The sequence below is a fragment of the Uranotaenia lowii genome, chromosome 2, assembly GCF_029784155.1.
Source record: "Uranotaenia lowii strain MFRU-FL chromosome 2, ASM2978415v1, whole genome shotgun sequence".
NCBI lineage: Eukaryota > Metazoa > Arthropoda > Insecta > Diptera > Culicidae > Uranotaenia > Uranotaenia lowii.
The window spans coordinates 358,898,234-358,921,503 of record NC_073692.1 but is presented as its reverse complement, the minus strand read 5'-3'; the positions used below and the strand labels follow the sequence as shown (position 1 = coordinate 358,921,503).

The 23,270-nt window shown below is 38.5% G+C and overlaps 1 protein-coding gene and 1 long non-coding RNA gene across 2 annotated transcripts; both read right to left on the bottom strand.

Moving 5' to 3' along the window:
* Positions 1-355: 355 nt before the first annotated feature.
* LOC129745063 (translocating chain-associated membrane protein 1) lies at positions 356-21,765 on the bottom strand. Its single transcript, XM_055737891.1, has 5 exons — positions 21,215-21,765; positions 2,338-2,526; positions 1,950-2,281; positions 1,770-1,879; positions 356-1,678 (listed from the first exon to the last, which is right to left on the bottom strand). The coding sequence occupies exons 1-5, from the start codon at positions 21,350-21,352 to the stop codon at positions 1,311-1,313; spliced, it is 1,137 nt and encodes a 378-aa protein (XP_055593866.1). The 5' UTR covers positions 21,353-21,765; the 3' UTR covers positions 356-1,310.
* On the bottom strand, positions 5,877-9,672 carry LOC129745064 (uncharacterized). The gene is made up of 4 exons (XR_008737069.1): positions 8,865-9,672; positions 8,661-8,771; positions 8,492-8,567; positions 5,877-8,406 (listed from the first exon to the last, which is right to left on the bottom strand). It is a non-coding gene; the product is annotated as an uncharacterized LOC129745064 (long non-coding RNA).
* Positions 21,766-23,270: the final 1,505 nt, after the last annotated feature.

Genomic DNA, 23,270 nt, shown 5'->3' with positions numbered 1-23,270 from the left:
GCTCCCAAAAGTCTCACAACTGCCTTGTTCGCATTAATGAGCAATATCATCACAACGAGCGTTTATCTTGGTTGTCCTTGTTTTTGTTTAGAAGCATTATCATCACATATCAAATTTTTGTTCAGCACGGGCCAACTACTATGGATTGGTAGACACAGGTAGAGTTCACCATCTTTCATTTCTTCTAACTTTCTATCCATCTATAATATTTCATAATCTTAAGGTGTCCCTACTAAAACGGAGATCACTTTTCACCGATAAGGCCGATAAATTGAGTAACAAGCATCTCTTCATGAAATTAGAATTAGGGTTTGTGATAATTACTTAACCTAGGGTAAAAGAAATTTGCATAAAATTTGTGTCAAGTTTTTTTTTATTCTGTTTAAGATATTGCATTAGAACATACAAAAAATCAGTATATATTTCGGTCGCTTCTGACGTCTGCTCACCATAACTTGCTAAAATAGGATTTTTTTTTGTGGTTGTGGCTGCTAACCGAATAACAGAGGCTAAGTGTAAATGTCGCTTCAATTTGCAATTGCGGCTCTCATGACGTTTTTTTCTTCTATGAGAGAGAGTAGATAGGTCAACCGCCTTAAAATCGTGCAGTTCAGGCTCCCGGTTTTGATTTGCAGTCACATGATCGTGGTTTTCCTAGTCCTTGTTTTTAAGGAGCGCGCACTTGCCAAATCAGTAGTGTTCAATGTAGAGTTTTGTGCAGTAAATGCCTTATATAAAACGAACCATTCGAACCGCTCAAACGCACAATTTCTGGTGTTATTTTTCTTTCTTATTATTTTACAATATATATCTCTGTTTTCAACTTTACATTTCTACTGGGGCGGAAGTATAAATGACGACACGGCTATGGAAAATGCGCATTCGGCCTATTTTTTAAACGAACCGTTTGACGTAATACAAGTGTTTTTTTTGCTTAGTACAGAGCTTGGGACGACTCCAATAGTCATGAGGGGAGAGAAAAAGTGTACAATTGTTTGAGCATGTAGAAAGTTGTTTGTTTTTGTTTTATCTCTGAGATGATCTTTGATCAAGCTTTAATTAGAGTTGCTCTTTCCAAAATAATTTACAGAATCAAAATCAGTTGACAGTCGAGCGTGATTACGCTATTTAACAGAGCAAATACTTAAAGTCATGCATCATTACCTATTAAGTGATCCTGTAACTTTTTTACAAAACATTTTTGCATCAATCAAACCAAAAAAATACACGAAAAAATTATTTGAGTGTTTGTCAAAAAAATGGAAATGAATACACGAAAACAAAATTCTAAGAAAATCAAAAAACTTGACTTATTTAGCCTTGACCTTTTTGGAGGCCTTGCCGACTGCCGGAGCCGGGGACGATTGGACGGCATTCTGGTCCGCTTCCGGCAGGTCGCTTTCCTTCTTGCGTTCCTTCTTGGTCTTTTCGCTCTTGCCACCGGACGATTTCAGGGGGCGCTGTTCGGCCTGGGCCGTCGTCGACGATTCACGCTTCGATTTGAGCACGTTGGAGATGAAGTCGAAGATCAGATAGCCCTGCATACCGAACACCGTGGCCAGCATGTAGGTGCGCTTCATCTGGGACACGTTGCTGATGCCGTAGAACAGGGTCAGGAAGGCCAGAACCATGGTAGCGAAGCGGGTCAAGATGAACAGGACGTTGTGGACCAGACGCACTAAAATGATGAAAACCGTTAGTTGTGAGAAAAAAAATGAATACAAAATGCCCCAGTGAACGCAGTAATTTTTAAACGAGTTGAAACTTACATCGCACGAATTTCTCTTCCTTGTCCAGGATGTCGACCAGTTGGAAAGCATGTGCAACAAATTCGCAGAAGTAATGCAGAGTCAGTAGAACCAAAGCAATGCGTTGGAATCTGTTGTTAAAAAACCAATTGAAATTGTATGATAAATCTATGAAAGGTACCTTTGATTTTTTGAACCTACCCAAGGAAATAGGCAGCCCCGATCAGGAAGAATCCTCCGAGGGCATGCTGGATCTTCGGTTTCTGTTCGTCCTTCTTGACCTTCTGGAAGTAAAGCTCCGGCAGCATGTGCAGATAGTACGCCAGCTGGATGATAAAGAACAGCTTATGCAGGAACATCATTGGGTGATCCGGGAATCCTTCCCACATCTTGGTCAAATTGCCGATGTATTGCTCGCGGACGATGACATCGAAGCCCCACAGGAAGGACATCGCGTAGAACACCACCAGCTGACCGGACTCGTTAAACCGGGACAGCTTAAACTTGGACAAGTGCAGTTTTTTGGAGATTTTCTAAAAACAAAACAGTTGAGTACATCGTTCAAACAACCCAATTTTCTACAACTCACATCTAAAACGTATTCCTGTAGAATAGCGTGCATGATGATGCAGATCAGGGTGTAGAAGAAAACGGCGCAGCCATCCTTCCAGCCGGGCGTGTAGAAGAAGGGCTCTCCCTGCGGGTTTTCGTGGCTCGGATCGGCTCCGGTGACGTTGTGGTGCAGGGCGATGAAAATGCTGGCCACCGAGTGCGTTGCCTACAAGAAGGTGAAAAAGGTTTCAAAAAGGTCTTCTCTTTAAGCTATTCATGCCGATTAAGTTTATTCACTTGGCTACGCAGTTCTGAAAATTGTTTTGCCACAGCTGCAGATACCATCATGTCACCATCTACCGCCCAGTTAAGCGGTTTTCAACTTCAAACATGTGTAATAAAAAAACGATTGCAGATTTTTATTCGCTTTCATTTCCAATACATCTCAAAACTGCTCTTCTTTCAATAAAAAAAAAATTAGCGGAATGCGAAAAATGTACGTACCGGTTACTTTCAGCGATAAAACATCATTTTCTAACATAATCAAACTAAATGCTACTTACAATTTATACATTTGACACAATACATGCGTTAAAAACAAAGAATTTGTGCGTGACCGGTCATTAGGAGCCAACACTTTTGTATATACACCAATTACCGCCCATAACTAAACGCTCCAAAAAACAATAACTAATGAAAAAATCGAAAATTTTCCGATGGAAATCTATTTTACGATAGTAAATAAAACTATCGTTTCAAGTCGATTTTAGGTCAAATATGTACTATCTAGTAAACAAAAATTCCTTTTGACTAGGAGCACAGTAATGCTTAGTTCGCTAACAGGCGTCGAATTTGATAATTTGACCGGAAACGAAAAGCCAAATATTTTATGTCGTGCTATAGTAAGAATAATGAAGTGATGTTTTTTTAGTGAAATGGTCGAACAATGATGCCCACACAGAACACACGTCTTATTTTTGGGGAAAACATCCCAGTTTTTTTTTCAAAATACACATAAAAGAGGGATTTTGGGTGGTAAATTGTGTCTGGGCGGTGAATGGCTACTTGATGGCACCTTCTCATCTTTTGCTTAGATATACATGTGACTCACAAGGTGAAACTTTTGTTCTTGAATCTGGCCAAAGTAGAGATGTTGAGATTCGCCATCTGTAAAACTTTCCTTTAGCTAACCAATTTTCACCACAAAATTTCTGATCCAGAGATTAAATATAAATCTCTGGATCATAAATTTTGGCCAGATTCAAGGACAAAAGTTTCTCTCTATGTTATCGGTAGGATTCCGCACTACGAATCCGAGTCATCCGTTAACGATCGTCTTTATTAAAAAATCCGTAAATCGTCGAGATATCATTCTTTTTTTTAGTTTCAATATTGACACTTAACCATTCAGTCGAGCTATTTTTCGAAAAAGCAAAAACTTCATTTAGAGCATTCTTGGTAAAAATTACCAATAGTTCGGTGAAAATTACCGTCGTTTTGCTAGTTGTTTAACAAAATTTACCGGGATTTTGATAAAAAAAATGCAGAAATTTCACAAATTGTTAGCAAAAATAATTGTAACTCTGTATAAATTACCGAATATTTTGGCAATAATTATCTAACGTAAAGTTTATACTTATTTTATCGAATAAAAAATACAAGTCAATGGGAATTCGCGTAGGTATCAGGAAAACATTGGAACGTGTTTCCTCAAAAGTACTTCTATGTACTTTAACCTCTGTGCTTTAACCTCTCAACCCAAAAAGACCTGGGTGCCGAAATTTATGGTGCAGGGTAACACCAAGGAGAGCCGAAATTGCGAAAAAGCTAAATTGGTCGCTTCGTTGGATGATAAAACATTCAGAAATCGCCCTTTGGTCTAAAGCCACTCTTTACTGGGCACTATTTTGAATTTATTTTAAATGTCATTTGTGAACTTTTGAACCACCTATTTATGCAGAGTCGAAAGAAATTTTTAGTTTCAATCTTTTTTTTTTTCAATTTTTTTCCGATTTAAAATGGTAAATCTGCAGCTTTAATGCAGTAGGGGGAAGTCGTCTATGGCCGGACATCGCCTATGGCCGGACAACATAGATTTTTCAAAAACACAATATCCTAATAATGTTTTAACGCCATGAAAATAAAGTAAATGGTAGCCTGATATGGTGTTAGAAATATGGTAATCCAATCTGAAAAGGTAAACCAATGATAGGCATCTAAAGCTTTTGCCTAGTAGTACGGAGAGGATCGCCTAAACTTTGCATTTGTATTGAGGTCAGTTTTTTCGGCTTGTAAAATTTGAACTGCACATGAACGACATCGTTGATTGGTTATCTTTCGACCACAGTAGATATTAGATAACAAAACGGAAGTTCAAACGAAATATTAGGAAAATGAAAAAAAGTGCGATTTCTCTATGACCGGACACCAAATTGTTGTCTATGACCGGACAAGAAAATATTCAAAATGATAGATGTTTTTAACTTGAAACTTTCATTTTTTCATCTCTATAGCACCCCCAAATGGTTAGCAGAAGATAAGGGTTCAATAACGATACTATTTTGGTCCTCTGAGAAACTTAAGATTTTTCTGTCCGGTCATAGACAATTTTTCTCTTGTTTTTTCGAAACAAATGTTTCATACTAGTTTGTCAAGAAAACTTTTATGACTGGCTTCATAGAACGTTCAGTATTGGAAAACATATATTCACATGACCTGTGCAAGTGAATTCAGTCATTTTGCTACGTTTTTGTGCCATTGGTGACAACTTTGGTGAAGTAATTCGTAGTGTCCGGCCATAGACAACACTTTTGGAAATGAGTGAAAATTAACATGAAATGATTTCTCTTACCGCATGAATATGTTGTAAATTAATTTTTTTCTAATATAGTTAAGTGATCATAATATTGATACTCTTCAAATCAGTAGAGAAACCAATATTAACAAAAATCTTTTTTTGAAGTTATTGCTTAAAAACCTTAAGTGTCCGGTAGTAGACGACTTCCCCCTATATTTCTCTAAATATGGAACAGTGTTTACATAGCATAATAAAATTTGAATCAGTAAATTTAAACTTTCTATTTTCACACGATAATACGAATATTCATTTAATTTTTTATAACCATAGGTAATATATTAAGGCATTTTACTTCGGTTTAATTTTGCCGAGTCTATTCACTTGATAGTGATAGTGATGATAGTGATTAAATATTCTTCAAATTTAAAATATTACAGCGGAATTTTTCAATCAAGTCTTGAATTGAAAATGCAAAAAAGGAATGTTAATTTCTACGATTAATAAACAATAATTATTATAGATTTGCTGAACAATTTCAAAACATGATTATTCTTTTATCTGGTCTGAAATTTATCTTAGAATTCTGATTTAGTTTCTTTTTAAATCTTTTTAGATTCTGTGTTTTCTGAAATATTGATGTTAGATTTGTAAACTTGATTGCTTAGTATTTATTTTTAAACAAATGTCTAGCTCAAAATAGGGAACATCATTTAAAATAATTTATTGATGACTTGCCGGAAAGAGCAATGATTCAAAACTTTGAAAATCTTGATTTTGAATTTTGAAAACCCAGCCCCCCCCCCCCCCTCCATGTTCGGGTTCTTCGCACGGGCCTGGTAGGGGCATAATGAGAACCCCCCTGGGGCAGTATAAGCACCTAGATCGGGTCACGATGAGAGTTTTCTGCCGGGGAATCTAGCAGCAAATTCGACTCGATGAAGTCAACTGAATAATAGAGCTACAGCTTGACTTGTTTCATCTGACGGTTTGACCTATTGGTAAGCTGTCGGAGAGGTAATCAGTAGACTGGAGTTTGATTCCTGGTCAAGGTGATTTTTTTCTCATTTATCATAAAAATAATTTTGAAATTTTTTCTACGGGAAAGGATTTATGTTGATGTTTGCTTAATGGAGATGTATGTATAAGCTTTTTTAAATTTAGAGTACGTAGTTGTAAAAAGAAAAAAATATTTAAAATATGTTAATCTCTTTCCCATCCAAAACTCGCACCAGCCTTTCAAGTAATTTGAATTGATCATGTCTGAAGTTTTTCAAATCTACATTTCTCGCATGAGCTTTCATTACTATTATATTTGAAAAAAAAAACTGAAATAAATGTTATAAATTGGAGATTCGGATCGAGGTTCAGTTAAAGACGACATGTCTGGGTCACAGTCTGAATACAACTAATCTTTTATTCCCTTTTCTAGTAAAGCCTTACAAATACACGCAGAGAAAACTTGGATTTTGAAACAAAACAAAACTGACTTTGATTCAAAAAATTAATTTTTTCGATTCAATTTCCTGTTTTCTTTGAATCAACGAATTATGGTTTTGTTTCAAATAAATAATTTTTGAAAGAAAGAATTAAATTTTTGAATCGAATAATTTTGGACTTTGATTTTAAACAAATTCTTTGATTCAAAAGACATTTGTTCAATTGCATTTTTATTTGGAAACAAAGTAAATTTTCTTTCAACCAAAGAAAAATGTATTCAATGCAAAGGAATAATTTCTTAAAATAAAAACTTCAAACTTAGAAGGTTTTTTGCATTGAGTAAGAAGAATTTGAAACGGTTTGGCTGGTCGAGTGAAAATGTGGATCAGAGTTAGCTTAGTTAGGAGGATTCAGGGTAAAGTATGGTAAGTTTATGTTAATTAAAGAATGAATATTGAAGATTTTCAATAAGTGCTTGAAATTTTACAGGACCACGGCCGATAGATGGTTTTCCAAGTCCCTGGATGCCTCAACCGAGGTGACACCGCTCCAATCCAGCGATCAGGTCCACGAAAATTTAAACCGGATGATTCGATAGAAGTGAACCAGTGTGTGACCCAGTGTTTCGTTTATTTGTGAATAAAAATATATTTTAAATTTGAAATCCTTTCTTTTTATTATTTGTAATTCCTAATAGGAATTTCAAAACAACAGAAAATAATGCTTCCAATTGGAATAGATAGAAAATGGTTCAATGAATAAATGCTTTTAAATCTAAATTAAATTACCTTGTGGCAAAAGAATGCAACTTTGAGTCAAAAGAAACTGTTTTTTTGTTTCAAAGTATAAATATTTTGAATCAAAGATTTTTCAAAAGAAAAATTCTTTGAAACAAACGAAAATGCATTTGAAACAAAGAAATTTTTATTTATCCCAAAATCAAAGGAAATTTTCCTTTGTTTTCGCTGCACTTTCCTTTGAAATAAAAAATCTTTTCGCTGCGTGTATCTCTTTTCAAAGATATAGAAGTGCACTGTTATTTAAGGTACACCGGGGTAAGTGGGGACGGTTTTTCGTATAGTTCAACTTTAAAAAATCATTAAGAAATCAGCAGCGGGTCAATTTTGATAAAATCGCATTCAACGTGATGCAGAACATGTTGTTCACAAATGCTGAAGAGATGAGCTTGATAGACGCAAAGCGAAAAAAGTTATCACGTAAATTGTTATGGACTGCTGGTGTCTTCACTTACCCCGCTTTATGGGGTAAGTGGGGACGGTAGATTTTCCCTTTGATTTCTCAGGAAATTTTCAACAAATTTGTGTTTTTTTGTTTGAATACGTTACTTTATTCCTCGAATCGTCCGAAATTTCGAAAAAAGTTCATGGTACTATTAATAAGGCATTTTTCAATGATTATCGTGTGTAAACCGATATTATCGAAAATATATACTTATTTTACACCCAAAATAATCTGCACGTAGCGGCTACGTGAAAAACTACATAATTTTTATCCAATTGATTTTCACGTAAATTCTACGGATAAAATAAGTAAACGCTCCCCTAATTAGAATTGGTGTAGATGGAACATCAGCTACAACTTACGTGAATTATTAGTGAGTTCAACGCCATTTCAACGATGGAAGTTATTGTTAGTTTACTTGAATCTTAATGGTTTTGGAATAAATTTGAAATGATTGCCTAATAAAAATAATTCGATGTTTGGTTGATTTTATCGTTTCTTTTATTTTTCTTTTATTATTACAAATAAACCACTTTTCACTAACCACTATTTTCACTCCAAAACATGCAAACAATGGATTCCATGAATCATCCGACGGCCGTTGGAAAGCGCAAATTGGTTTTCAAAATTCTGTAGGGATCGAAAAAAAAGGAATTAATAAGCATCATATAGAAGCATAAAATATTTTAATGAGGTGTTTACCTGTGGTGTTTACCTGATCTACATCTACAGAGAACTTGTTTCCTGGAGCACTGATGTTGAACTCGACGTTGAACATATTACATGGTTGCCTGAAGTTGAAAATGTAAATTCAATAAAATTTCTTTACAAGCAAATTTGTTGAAGTTTTCGTGTTTAATTAGAAATCGAGATCCTGAACTTACTTCATTTATAAAACAATTTTGGCTACCTTCAGGATCCTCACTAGTGCCACTTCGCTCGGCTGGGAATCCGGATGCCCCATCAGCAGCACCATCATGCAGCTTCCCGTTTGCCTAAAGTGGTATGAATTATGAATAACAATTTGTTAACCATTATCATTACATTCTGAGTTTCATATTTATTCGAATGTGTAAAAAAAAACCTACCCTTAGTACTGACGGTCGTACTTGGATGCCGTTCAGTTTTTAACTTTTTTTAACTTGATTCCGCTGGTTCCGAGGGAAACAAGAAAACACTTTGTTTTAATTCCAGTGCCGCGCCGCTGATTCAGTCTCATACCCAAGTACGTGGGAGCGGCTGGTAAATCCACGAAACGGAACCGAAAATGACCACCGATACCGATAAAATAGGAACGTAAATTTGTAGACCGGGACGGGAAGCTATCAGCTCCTGACTGATTTCCTGAGAAATTTTCTTATAAGAATTTAAAATGTAAACAAAAACACGCTCATGAAAAGTTAATTACAAAAGGAGTTTTGGTCATCCACATATATTTTACGTGAAATTTATGAGTCATTTATGTGGAATTAAAGTAACTACTACAAGACGCACGCAGAATCGATGGGATGGAAGAAAAGCTTAGTTTACGTGAAAAATCCCGTAGAATTAATTTCTTTAATTTTTTGGGTGTAGAAAAAACAAGTACTTTTCCCAACTTTTCATGATTTGAATGCTAAATAAAGCTAAATTGTATTGAATGAAGGAGAGAAAATTGAAAAAATGTGTAAACATCAGGTATATATGAAGCCGTCCCCACTTACCCCAGGTAGGGTTTGGAGACAAAATTTTAGATTTTTGCAAATAAACCCTTTTTTCTCAATTTTTAACTGTCGTTTTTTTCCTAACTGGTTGTTTCGAATGTAAGGATTGTTTCAATGTAGAGTTTTTCGTCAAGAGTCAGCTAGTTTACGAGAAATTGAAAAAGATGCACATCAACTCGACATCGTAGTTAAAAATAGAAAATTTACAAAAAGTCACCGTAAACATCCGCAATAGTCGGAACCGTATCTCTTTTAAAGTTATTGGATAGATTACAAGTAAATTTAACATTCTGCATTAAAAGTTTGAAAAAAAAGTTCACAGTATTGTTTTAATAGCCACCGTCCCCACTTACCCCGCGTCCCCACTTACCCCGGTGTACCTTATATACATTATACAATCATCATTGAGTGGATACATCAATTACGTCGTATGAAACATCTTAAGATTCACAGAAAACTGCTGCAAATGTTATCAAAACAACTTTAAAATTTGTATTTCCCATATAGAATATGTTGTCCAGACTTCAAATATTCTAAATGGAAAAAAACTTTCGACTAGTTTATGTCAGTTTTCATATTTTTTGCAATAAAACTGTTTATTTACATTTTGTTTCACTGCTTACTCTTTGTTAGCGGTTTAATTTTTGAGCTAAGTTTTGATTGAGCTAGCGAATTAAAAAGTTGCGCTAATTTTTGGTTCTACTAATTTAAGATCGCTAACTTCCATATATTTGCATCAATCTTTCGAATTTTTACTGATAAATTTCATTTTTTGTCATTTATTAAGTTAAGGTGACATTGGATATCATTCTGATCCCAAATTACACTGCAAGCAAAAATTGCCACTGTTGTTACGCGAACTTTCGGAGTTATTTGAAGCAATCGTCCGTTTATTTTATGGATGTGATAGCTCAAAACTGTAATTATTATTCATTTTGATTAGTATTAAATTAGGTTAACAAATTTGAATGACTTACATATTAAATCTCCTAGTCACTATTTTCGTAACAACTGTTTTAATTTTGATTGTGAGTTTAGCCGAATATACTAGAATAATAAATTTAAGATGCTGATTCAAAGAATTTAGTAAAATTTTTGATGATTTGATACCTCTTTCGATAAACGTGCTATATGGTTCACAATCGATTTCAGAATGACATTTTTATTTCCTGTTCTACAAAGCAGTGGAGCCTATTCTGACAAGTATCTAGATCACTGTCATTATGGTTTCTATATACTATAAACAGTATTGCTAAAATAGCACGCAACATCCTCCCCCTCATGTCACCGTAGTCTCTGCATCGGTGTCATGCACTCCGACATCTAGCAGTGCGATTTTGGTAAACGGTCTGGTTAAAATACCCTTGTTTGTTTGTAGATCTGCGGCTCTGGCTATGCCATCTTTACCCAAATGAGTTTTCAGAACCTTTCCACGTATCCAACGATTCCTGACACCCTCATCCACAATTACAACCAACTCACCCTCTTTTATCGGACGTACTTCTTCAAACCATTTTGTCCTACGTGTAATGGTTGGTAGGTACTCGACGATCCAGCGTCTCCAGAAGCATTGTAGAACATATTGTATCGTATCCCAACTTCTTTTGAAGGCAACAGCTTGTTCTACTGGTTTTTTCATACCCTGGCGCACTCCTTGAGAACTCATCAGCAAAAAATGATTAGGTGTCAGCGATTCATCATTTTCTGTTTCCAGCGGAATAAATGTCAACGGCCTCGAGTTCACCATGTGTTCTGCTTCCGCCAATACGGTGCTAAGTGATTCGTCGTCAAGTTTCCTTTCTGTCGGTATCGATCCTAATGCTGCCTTAACCGATCTCACCATCCTTTCCCAGCACCCGCCCATATGCGGCGCTGCGGGGGGAATAAAATGCCACTGCGTCGACGTGTCGGTAAAAGTGCTGCTAAGTTCGTTGTTGATTTTCTGCATCTCTGCTTGTAGCTCACGACTAACACCCAAGAAATTGGTTCCGTTGTCCGTATAAATTTCTTCAGGCGCACCTCGACGAGCAATGAATCGCCGAATCGCCTTCTTACATGAATCACTTGTCAACGTCGCTGCCACTTCCAAATGTATAGCTCTTATGGTCAGGCATGTAAAGAGCACAACCCAACGTTTCACTGCTGATCTTCCCACCTTAACCAAGTATGGCCCGAAATAATCGATTCCCAAATAAGTAAAGGGGCGCAGAAAGGGAGTGATTCTCACTCTGGGAAGTGGCCCCATTATTGGTGCTGCCGGCACTGTCGTGTAAACCCGACACCACATGCAGTTCTTCTTGGCCAATTGCACTTGTACTCGTAGTCGAGGAATTCGAAACCTCTGTCGAATTTCGTTGGTCACTGTTTCGTTATTCGCATGATGGTGTTTCCGATGCATCCAGTCCAGTAACAAAACGGTGATCCGATGATTTTTGGGAAGTATTATAGGGTACTTTGCGTCATAGGGTAACCAATCAGCCGCTTCCAAACGCCCACTTACTCTCAAGACGCCTTCTTCATCTAGAAAGGCGTTGTAGCTTGCTATCGGACTTGATTTCTTAATTTTCCGTTTCTTCTCCAACGTGACATTCTTGTTATAATTCAAAACTGCAATTTCCTCACCGAACTCAGCTTGTGCTACTTTCCACAAAGTTTGCTCCGCTTTTCTTAGGTGTTCACTAGTCAATTTTTTCGACTCCATTTTCCTGGAATCGATGAAGCAATGGACGTAGCCTGTAGCACGTAACAGCCTTTCCCATTTGGAAAAGGGAGTGGGATCGACGATCGGTTCTGATAAAACGTGTGTGTTGATACGGAATGAACGCACCTCCTCGATTGTTTCCGGTACAGCACGATCTTTAGGCCATTCTTCTTGTTCATCGTAAAGGAAACTTGGGGCTCTAAACCAACGGCCTTCCGGTTCAAACGACGGTCCTTTCCTCCATTTCGTTGCGTCGTCAGCGACGTTGAGGCGAGTTGGAACCCATCTCCACTCGTCGATTCGAGACGATTCCAGAATTTCGTTGATTCGGTGTCCCACATACAAACTATACTTCCGTAGATCCGACCTGATCCAAGCAAGGACCGTTGAAGAGTCGCTCCAGAAAAAGGTCTGCTTGACTTCCAGTGAATGCTCTGATTCAATCGTTTTTCTAATCCGAACACCTAAAACCGCCGCAAGTAATTCCAAACGTGGGATAGATAACAGCTTCAGCGGTGCAACCTTGGTCTTAGATGAAACGAGGGTACACCGAACTACACCACAATCCACAATTCTGAAAAATGCAACTGCTGCATACGCCTGCTCACTAGCGTCTACAAATATATGAAGTTGCAGGCTCTGGAAACTGTCTCTGCGATACCCAGGGAAGTAACATCGATGGATATGGACCATTTCTATTTTCCTCAAAAACTCTATCCAAAGCTTGAAACGTGCCACATTTTCAGGGGTAATCTGTTCGTCCCATCCGGTTTTTGATCTCCAAACTTCTTGTAAAAGTATTTTACCATGAATTACGAAATTTGAAACCATGCCGAGCGGGTCATAAATGCTCATCACGAGTCTAAGAAGTTGTCGTTTTGTGGGAACCATTTCACCCAAGATCAAATCAGTTACTTCCTTACGGAATACCAGTGAGAATGAGAAGGTATCCGTTATCGGTTGCCAAACCATTCCGAGAAGACGTTCCTCCACTACTTCTCCTGACTCACCATCAAATCGTAAAGCTTTAACGCTAGCAGGATCCACTTCACCTAGTTTCTCCAGAACTAATTTAGAGCTTGACAACCAGTTAACTATTTGGAATCCCCCGTTGGCATGGACCTTCGACACCTGCTCGACTAACTCCATCGCCTCCTCTGGTGTATCAACGCTTTGAAGATAATCATCAACGTAGTGTGAATCCATGATCGCTGCTGCTGCTTTAGGGTATCTGTCCGCATGTTCGGCTGCATTCAAGTTTTTCATATACTGGGAATGTGCAGGTGAGCATGTGGCACCGAATATAGCAACGTCGGCTACCATCGTCTGGATATCTTGGTCTGGAGTGTCCCGCCACAGGAAAAGCTGGGCGGAGCGATCTTCCTTCCGCACAGTCATCTGGTGGAACATCTCTCTGATGTCACCTGAAATGGCCACCTCCCTTTCTCGATAACGAAATAAAACGGACAATAAAGAAGTCAATAGATCTGGACCTTTCATCAGCATGCTGTTCAGTGAAACTCCCTCGACCTTCGCCGCAGCGTCCCAAATTAGACGAACTTTTCCCGGCTTTTTATCGTTCAGTACAATTCCAAGTGGCAGGTACCATGTCCGTCGGATATCAAAGGATTGAATTTCTGCTTCCGAAGCCTGATGTGCGTATCCCTTTTGCTGATATGCTAATATTTGTTGTCGAACTGAGTTGTACAAAGCTGGATTCTGATGGAGCCGTTTTTCCAAACATTTGAATCGTTTTTCAGCCATAGGCTTACTTTCGGGAAACTCCACGTAATCGTATCGCCACAGCAACCCCACTTCAAAACGACCGTCTGTGCCTCTTTTCGTTGTAGATTCCAAAATGTGTTGTGCTCGAAGATCATCAGCTGATTTTCTCTCTGGAGCCACCGTTACTCCCAAACTCTCGAACTCAAAGAACTGTCGAACATATTCATGAAGATCTTGTTCCTCTCTAGCGCAAACATGCATTTGACGATGCGGCATACTTTCTGCTCCCCCTGGTAAGCAACCCTGCACTGACCAGCCAATGCGAGACTTCATCGCTACCGGTTCTCCTGTACCTCCTTCTCTGGCCTTCAAAGTTGTCAGTAAATGCATATTGCTGAGACCAATAAGTATTCCTGGCACTGCTGAATTAAAACTCGCCACCGGAAGACCCCTGAGATGACTATATTCTCTAGACAACGCTTCGTAATTAATGCTTTGTTCAGGAAGACCAAGACAATCTACTGTATAAACTTTCGACAAAGGAAACCGAATTCCACTACTATTGGCTGCTATCTCTAACTCCACTATCCTGGTTCCGGAAATCGTTTTAGTTACGCCTCCAGTCCATTGAATACACAAAGACGTTGCTTTTCCTTCTGCTCCTAATTGTCTGGCTATATTGTCCTCTAACAATGTTACTGCAGAACCGTCGTCTAAAAAGGCAAACGTTTCCACCTTTCCTTTGGGACCGTACAGAGTGACTGGAAGAATTCGATACAGGATTGAACTACTCACTTGCCGATGAATAGAAACTGTTGCAACTGTTGCCTCAGGAGCCTTTGGTTCGAAATGCAGTAGTCGATGATGCTTCTTCTGGCAATTGTTGGTTCCGCATACTTCTCCTTTGCATGGCCAACGACGGTGCGGCGTAAGACAACGACGACATACTTTGCGTTCTTTCACTAACGACCAACGATCATCTAATGACATGTTTATAAATCTAGAACACTTTTCCATCGACCTACACTTTCCCTTGCAAGCTATGCACGATTTGAATTCTGCTCCCGTATCTGGAGGATGGTTTATATTAGGAACTTCAGTTAAATCACCAGATATATTCACGGCTATGTGGGTGTTCACGAACGCTTTGTTCTTGGACTTGACCCGATCATCCCGGCGTAACGTAATCTTACTCGTGGCAGCTGTAACCATTTCCATATACTGACCAAACGATTGAAGGTCCACTGTGGGTAGCTGATGTTGGTAAAGTGCCCAATTAAACTGAACGACAGGCGGTAACTTATCCACCAGCTCCTGTAGAAGATTTGTATTCCCCATATGAGTTTCCATGCCGACCGCTCTCAGATGACTGCACATGTTCTGCACTGCGAGGCCAAAACTTACAAGTGTGTCCAAACGATCTTCTTTCGGGGCTGGAGTGGAACGAATTTTACTTATCATATGATGTACAATTTGTGTAGGACGACCATAAAGCGTTTGCAAAGTGGAAATAACTTTCGAAACGGTGGATGGATGCAAAAGAAAGCTATGAACCTCTTCTTTTGCTTTCCCCTTCAAACATCGCTGAAGACGTAAAAGATTTTCGGAATCGGAAAACCCACACGCATTCGAAGACTGCTCGTAGCTGGTGATAAACAGTGGCCAATCAAGAGGATTCCCATCGAATATTGGCAAGTCCTTAGCGAACACATGGCGAGCTACCATTTGCGTGGGAGTTGGACCATACTGAAACTGCGTATTATTTTCTACAGGGTGTTGAAAATCGTTCGGGTGTGTTTGAATGTATGTTGGTTGGATTGGTGGTGTGTAATTAGGAAAAATATTTAGTGGAGAGGGTGCCTGAGGTTCAAAGAAAATTTGTGAACGCGCCCCAACTGGGGCGGTAAACACATTTGAAAACTCTGGGTTCATATTTGCATTTTGGTTCGGAATCGTGGTACTTACCGGTGACGTAGCAGATGGAGGAGGAGGAGGAATGTTACCTGTTCGGGGACTAATATTGAAAACACTATCCCCTAAGCTTGGTTGTCGTCCATGAGCTACATCTAACTCATCGCGTAACTGCTTTTCCACCCGTCGAAGTTGGTTCAGCTCGTCGTCACGTTTCTCCAAATCTAGCAAGCGCTGTCTATAGATTCCTTCGTGATGTTCCCGAAATTCTTGCAGTTGCTGTCGAAGATCTGCTTCCACCTTCCTCATTCTGTCTGCCTCTGCTTGCCGCTGTATATCCAAATGTTTAAGCTTTTCCGTCAACTCCATTTCTCGTTTCCTACGAATGTCGTTTTCCTTTTCGTGCATCTGCTGCAGCTCACGAACCTTGCGTACTCCAATCGTTTCGCGTTGCCACTGTTAGAAGGATGGTTTAACGGTTTTGGGTATAGTTCCTGTTGGTTTCCGGTAGCTTAGCTGATCCTCCAGCATGTTAACGAATGGTTGGATATCGACTTTTGGAATGTGATTCAGGGACATGTCTGTCGATACCTCTGAGCCACCCTCAGGTAGGAAACCGATAGAAATGCTGTCAATCGTTCTTGGCCTGCCTTCTAAAGTCGATTCAACTATGGGAGTCGATGTCATTTTACCACACAATTTCTCAATTGTTGCTGTTCCAGGTTCGTTGGTCCGAACATCGGGTTTAGGCGTTTGTCCAACAACACCTCGGCCGGATTTCTCGGTCGCAACCGCTTGCTCTCGAACCCAATTTGCAGTTCTGGAACGCGACTGCCCACTGTGGTAACTACGTTCACTTTTACCGTCCTCCACATCGTCTTGCTGTTTGAGTAACTCGTACCGTTTATCCAAGTAGGCACGATCCCGCTCCAATTTCGCATTTGCCGCGTCATTCTGCAGTTTTATAGTGTTTTCGTTTATTGGCAGTGGCAACCTAGTTACCCACGAGTTTTGCCCTAACTGCTGTTATTATGTTCGGTTATTAATTCAGAAGTCCACTAGTTTTGCCCGAGATTTGAACCTCAAGCAGGCGGTTGCACCCCGTAAAAGTTGTCAGTGTTGGGGGTAAGCATAAGGGTGAGTATAGCAACCATATATTTGCATCGTCCCGGGTAACGATTCTGTTTGTTTATTCAGAAAAAGTTTTGCCCCGCGCGAGTGGAGATAAACGAAAACGGCATTAGTTCCTCTTCCAGTTTTTCCAAATCCCTAGCAATTTTCGCTCGGCGAGTGCTGCTAGAAGTGGATTGCCCAGTAGCAGAGCTCGGCGGTGGTACTGGTATTCGCGGAACACAGAGAGCACAACGGTAAACGATATCTTTCGCTGTTTCTGTGGTAACACCTGCGCACGCAAAATGGTCCCATCTTTCGCACGATACACACTGCACCATAAATCGTTCCGCGCCATTCGGTCGTTTACAAAACCGGCAATCGTTCTCGTTAGCCCGGTCAACATCCACAAAACTCGGAACAAACGTATCACCCCCCTGGGAATCTTTGTTGACGTTTTCCTCAACCAGGTTATGTCCATCTTGTTCTCGAGAAGCGCGTGTCTGTGAACGGGTCTGGGGCCTATTCATCACGATCACGTTCGTAATATTAATATTTTTGAGTGTTGTTACGCGAACTTTCGGAGTTATTTGAAGCAATCGTCCGTTTATTTTATGGATGTGATAGCTCAAAACTGTAATTATTATTCATTTTGATTAGTATTAAATTAGGTTAACAAATTTGAATGACTTACATATTAAATCTCCTAGTCACTATTTTCGTAACAACTGTTTTAATTTTGATTGTGAGTTTAGCCGAATATACTAGAATAATAAATTTAAGATGCTGATTCAAAGAATTTAGTAAAATTTTTGATGATTTGATACCTCTTTCGATAAACGTGCTATATGGTTCACAATCGATTTCAGAATGACATTTTTATTTCCTGTTCTACAAAGCAGTGGAGCCTATTCTGACAAGTATCTAGATCACTGTCATTATGGTTTCTATATACTATAAACAGTATTGCTAAAATAGCACGCAACAGCCACTTCTAATGATTTCAACAGAAAAATTTATAATATTACATAATTTTGAATACAGAATTTTTGAAATATTTACAGATTCCACTGATTTTTTAATTTTGTACACAGTAAATTTTTGGATCGATTTCAGCAAAACAAATTACTGGAAACGTTCAGCAATCCAAATTTTAGCTGGAAACCAGAAAATGATTTTCTAATTGCTGGATTTTTCAGCATTCGGTTGTGTTCTTGCCAAATTTGCTAAAAAATCAGCAATCGGTTTGTCAGCGAGTTGTCAAATTGGAGTCCGTTTGTTTTTGTACGCTGAAGCAAGATGAGACTTATTTATTTCACGAACTTTGATTAGATTAATACAATTATTCTTATTTTCCTCTATATTCTAGCAACCAGACATCAAATCAAGGGTGAGCTTTTATTGGATAGGTTATAGATATTTCATGAAACATACTAATCAAAACTCTATTTCAGGTGGCGGATGATTAACACTTTGGCCGGTATTATGGTATATTGAAAAAAAAAAACAAATATACAAAATAAATAAATGGAAGAAAATAATTATTATTTATTACTTCTCATATGCACAGCCAGTATCCAATATCAAAATTTCGAATTGAAATATAAATTTGATACCAAAAAAGCCGAATGTGTTGAAAGAAATGGCTGGTTTCCAGAAATCGAGATTGCTGATTTCCAGCAATTTGAATTGCTGGAATACAGCATTAATGCTCCAAAATTCTATAGCAATCGCATTTCTAGGTTCATGCCTGAAATATTGTACCTCGCGTAACTTTTGATCCCATCGATCGAACTTTTCAAAAACTTCAGACATGATAGCTTTACATTTCCACAATCACTCTGCAAAATTTGAACAAAATATGTAGCGTAGTTTTGCAGGAAATTTGATCAAAAAATATCATCAGAGTAAAAAGTTATGGAAGTTCAAAGTCGAAGTGACAGTGCACGTGCTTTCAATTTCTATACAATTATGAACAGTACTGTATGTACGTTTCATTGCTTCGAAGTACCTTCTACCTAAGGTAACCATAAGAAAGTATCGAACGCTAAAAATACTATTGGAAAGTTCAATCAAGTCAATTATATTAGAACATCGTTAATTTATAATTACAAAAAAGAACTTTATAAAGTAAAAGAGTACAAACTCTTTTTGGATCTTACAAATCTGACAAAATCAGATAGTCATTTTTAACGCAGAACAAAAATAAATATATCCACAGCTACCAATTACTATTTACATAGGTACCTAATATTGAAAAGCAAAACGATCATATTTGAGTATTGTATTTGAACAAGTGCAAAGAGCGGTAATTCAATGTTTTGTTTATGGCATTATTGATTGCTATCTTCGTTTTGATTGTTGTGTTTTGGTTTGTAGAAATTGAATTGAATTGAGAAAACCTCATATTTCGGAAACCATTTAAATTATGTTAAACCATAGAAAGCAGTGTACTTCCATCTAGAAACGATTTTTGTAATTGATGAAATATCTTTCATAAGACAAAAAAAAAATTTTTGCTTTTACGTTCAAAATAATCGATAAGAAACAAACTCAAATAAATGATAATCGTTTATAAATAAAAATTATTGAATAAAATTATCTAGCCCTAATTGAGAATATAGCACAACTGATTTAATGAACCTTACTTTGAATCAAAATTTCCACCAACCTCTTCAAGGCTGGCCACTCGAAAACGGCCAATCGAAATCAATCCCTACCCAGAGAACTTGTATCATGCTTGCGAGGTAAAAACGAAAGGAAAGGAAAGGTACCTCCAGCTAGGCTACACGCTAGAAATTATTAAACCATTTAAGATTCAAAAATAACCATTTTATGACATTTGCCTCAAAACTACCAATATGGTTATTTTTTATGAATTTTTCCATAATCAATTTCAACCATTTTGGAACTTCTCGGGTATAAACCAGAAAATGGTTGAATAATTTGACGTCTTTTCATCGCCATTATGAAAGCGACGAACATCGCAGCCGAACGCGTATTTAAAAACCTATTTTCCCTCGTAACTCAATCAAGTTTTCGAGTTAATCATATTGGATCCTTAGGAGATCATGAAAAGTAAGTGATTTGCTATAAATTTTCGTCATAACAATATTCTTAATAATCAACAATTAAAAATTTCAGGGCACCGAATGGACATCGCTTCAGGTGGACTAACTGCATCGAAACAATCAGATTGCGAGGGCTCACTAACGTTACCTGGCCACAGAAGCAGCAGACGAACTCGAGGACTGGGAGATACTTCCGATGATAACTATATTCCCATTATTTTTAGAAGGTGATAGCCCTTCTGCAGGATTACCAAGGTTGGTTACTTAATGATTTTTTTTTTGTTTTTCAGTACATGTCAGTTATGCCAGATGATTCCAACCTCAACAAACTAATCAAAACGCTCCTTAGAAGCCGCTTCCGTTAGGGCAATCCAACAGCACAGATCCTCTGACCCTTCCTCCGGCAGCAGCAGGTGGTATAAAAGTTTTTCTCTTACGAACTTTTTTTACAATCCGGAAGAACGGGCCATCATTTTTGGAAACACATCACCTACCGGTCGTAGATGAACCTCCTCAAATAACAGCAGATTAGCAGATTCCGCTAGAGCTACGACTCAGTCATCACTCAGCTATGGCTCACTCACCAAGGTACACGAGATCACCGCTTCCGTCACGGGGGAACTTCTGCTACCGCGGGTGTTAAGGCTATTAATTGTTGCTGTTCTTTCATAGCCTGAAATTTTCTGTTCCCGCTTGAAAAATCATATTTTATTATTAACATACTTCAGTAAAAATATTTTTATTAAAATGGACAATAGTATTATGTATTTACAAGAAATAAAGAAACAAACACGAAAACCCGTTTTTTTCCTAATTATGTAGATAATTTTAAAATATGCAGGTCGCTAAAAACTGCCCTGTAGAATACGGTTGAAAAATAACCTTTTTTCAACTTCTCCGCTAGAATCCTATTCGGTTGAAAAATAACCATATTCAAACTTCTCCCCTAGAAGTCATTTTATGACTTCTCATGGAGAACTCATAAAATGACATTTCCCGGGAAAAGGTGAAAAATGGTTATTTTTGAATCTTAAATGGTTTAATAATTTCTAGCGTGTAGAGTCAAGTAGAGCATCGATGCTTCTTAAGAGCCGCTACGTGGCAAAAATCAGAGCTGCTAGGCTAGGAGGTTCACATCAATCAACTCGAAAATTATGATGATTGTGATGGAAGGTTCCTTGCTAGCTTTTGGTATTGATGAAGTCTGAGGAACTTACCTGAAGCATCAATCCGGCGACGAAGACCATTGCGAAACAGGACACAATATCAGCATGGTTCTGGATCACGAACTCGTGGCTCAGGAACGGAGGATTTTTGCTGGAAGACTTTCGTCCCATTCCCGGTTTAATGGCCATCGTGTCTGTTTGTAGGGCTAATCACTTAGAAATCGTGTCAATTGTTACTGGTTTGTTGATAATTGGTTCCGAATCCTCTTCAGCGCCCAAACCGTATCACATACTCCAGACGAATCCCGTTAAGTTTGAGTTCGGATCAAGTCCCTTTCCCTTTCGAACTTTTTTCTCAGCCCCAAAAAAAAGAACCAAAACAGAAGTCCTTGGATCCGAAAACCCGTTTCCAACTAGCGTCAATATTTTAGGGGTAGTTTCCTTGCAGACGTGATAGTGAACTGGATCCGACCACTTTAGTTTAGCTCCTTTTTACTGCAACAAAACCACTGCACCGAGACCCGAACTAGCTCAGAAGGAGAACAACAACACTACGCTGCAGCAAGCAACCCGGACAAGCCGACGTGGATGGTTGTTTGGGTGACGTTTGCACGCTAGAAACTATTAAACCATTTATGATGCAAAAATAACCATTTTTGACCTTTTCCCGGGAAATGTCATTTTATGAGTTCTCCTTGAGAAGTCATAAAATGACTTCTAGGGGAGAAGTTCGAATATGGTTATTTTTCAACCGAATGGGATTCTGGAGGAGAAGTTAAAAAATGGTTGTTTTTAAATCGTAATGCAAAATGAGGGAGAATGTTAACCTAGAAATAGTGCAAACTGGAATGTTTTCGAAAAAAATAAATCAAATTTAAACAACTTTGTGTTTTTCACATCTTTTCATTTATTTATTATTTTTTTGGATGTTAGATTTAGAAGCTACGCTGGGCACGGAAAAGCAGGAAGATGTTTTGAAGACACGTTCAGATGCTGCTCGGTGCCGTGATCGCTGTGCGAATATTTGCGCATCTCCCAAATGGCCACTGGGCCTGCTGGCTCAACATTGTCAGGAAGCGACTCTTGAAGAATCGTTGCCATAGCTGGGGGCAGGCCACCGGAAGCACTAGCAAGGCACAAGTGGCTTCATTTTCTGCCTTGAACAGTCCGTACCAAGGCAAGTCCCAGATGATAAGCATCGCCTCCTTCTTTGCGATATACTTGCCCCGGTGCCGGAACCCAGAACCAGCCGACCCTGATGGACCAGAACTTTGTTTTCCGATTCTCGGGCAGCGGCTTCCAGGCGGTCTTGTTCGTTTCCCGCTTGATGTGGACCTTTAGCTCTGCCATGATGCTGATTCCTTCCAACGAGAGCTTTTCGAAGTGTTTTATTTCCTCATTTTCACCGACGGATGGGGCCAAAATTTAACAAAAACTGGCAAATATAAATTTACAGGCTGAAAACACCAATAGTTATGTAAATGAAATATAGAAAAAAACGAATAAAAGAAAAGTTACCAGTCCAATTTTGCTGCTTCTAGTACTGAATGTACCGGGAGTTTCCTGAGACAGCTATATTGACCGCAATTCCAGCAGAGGCGGGCAGACCGACCAGCTCCAGCACCATCCAAATAACAGAAACAGATTTAGGTACCACAGACATTACTATCAAACATTCTACTCGTGCGGAAAAAATGAAATTTTTACTAAACGCGTTCGGTTTGCTCTATACGCGTTAATTCCAAAATGGCGAATAAAAGTTTTTAAACCATTTTGTGGTTAATACACGAAAACTATCAAAATGGTTGAAATTTCGAGAAGAAAAAATCTTAAAAAATAACCATATTTATAGTTTTGCAGCAAAAACCAGAAAACGGTTATTCTGTAACCATAAATGACTAGATAAAAATGAGCGTGTGCGGCCTGCGATGACGTTTAGGACGATTTTTTTGTTTACTGTTGACGTTCGATGTTTTGGCTGTTCGCCAGCGGCAGCTGTCAGATTGACGGCGTTTGCGCTGAACATCGAATGGCTAAATCGATGAACGAGGGGTATCGATAAAAAAGCAATAGTTTTTGAGCGCCTCTGTCGTCTTTATTCTTGAAA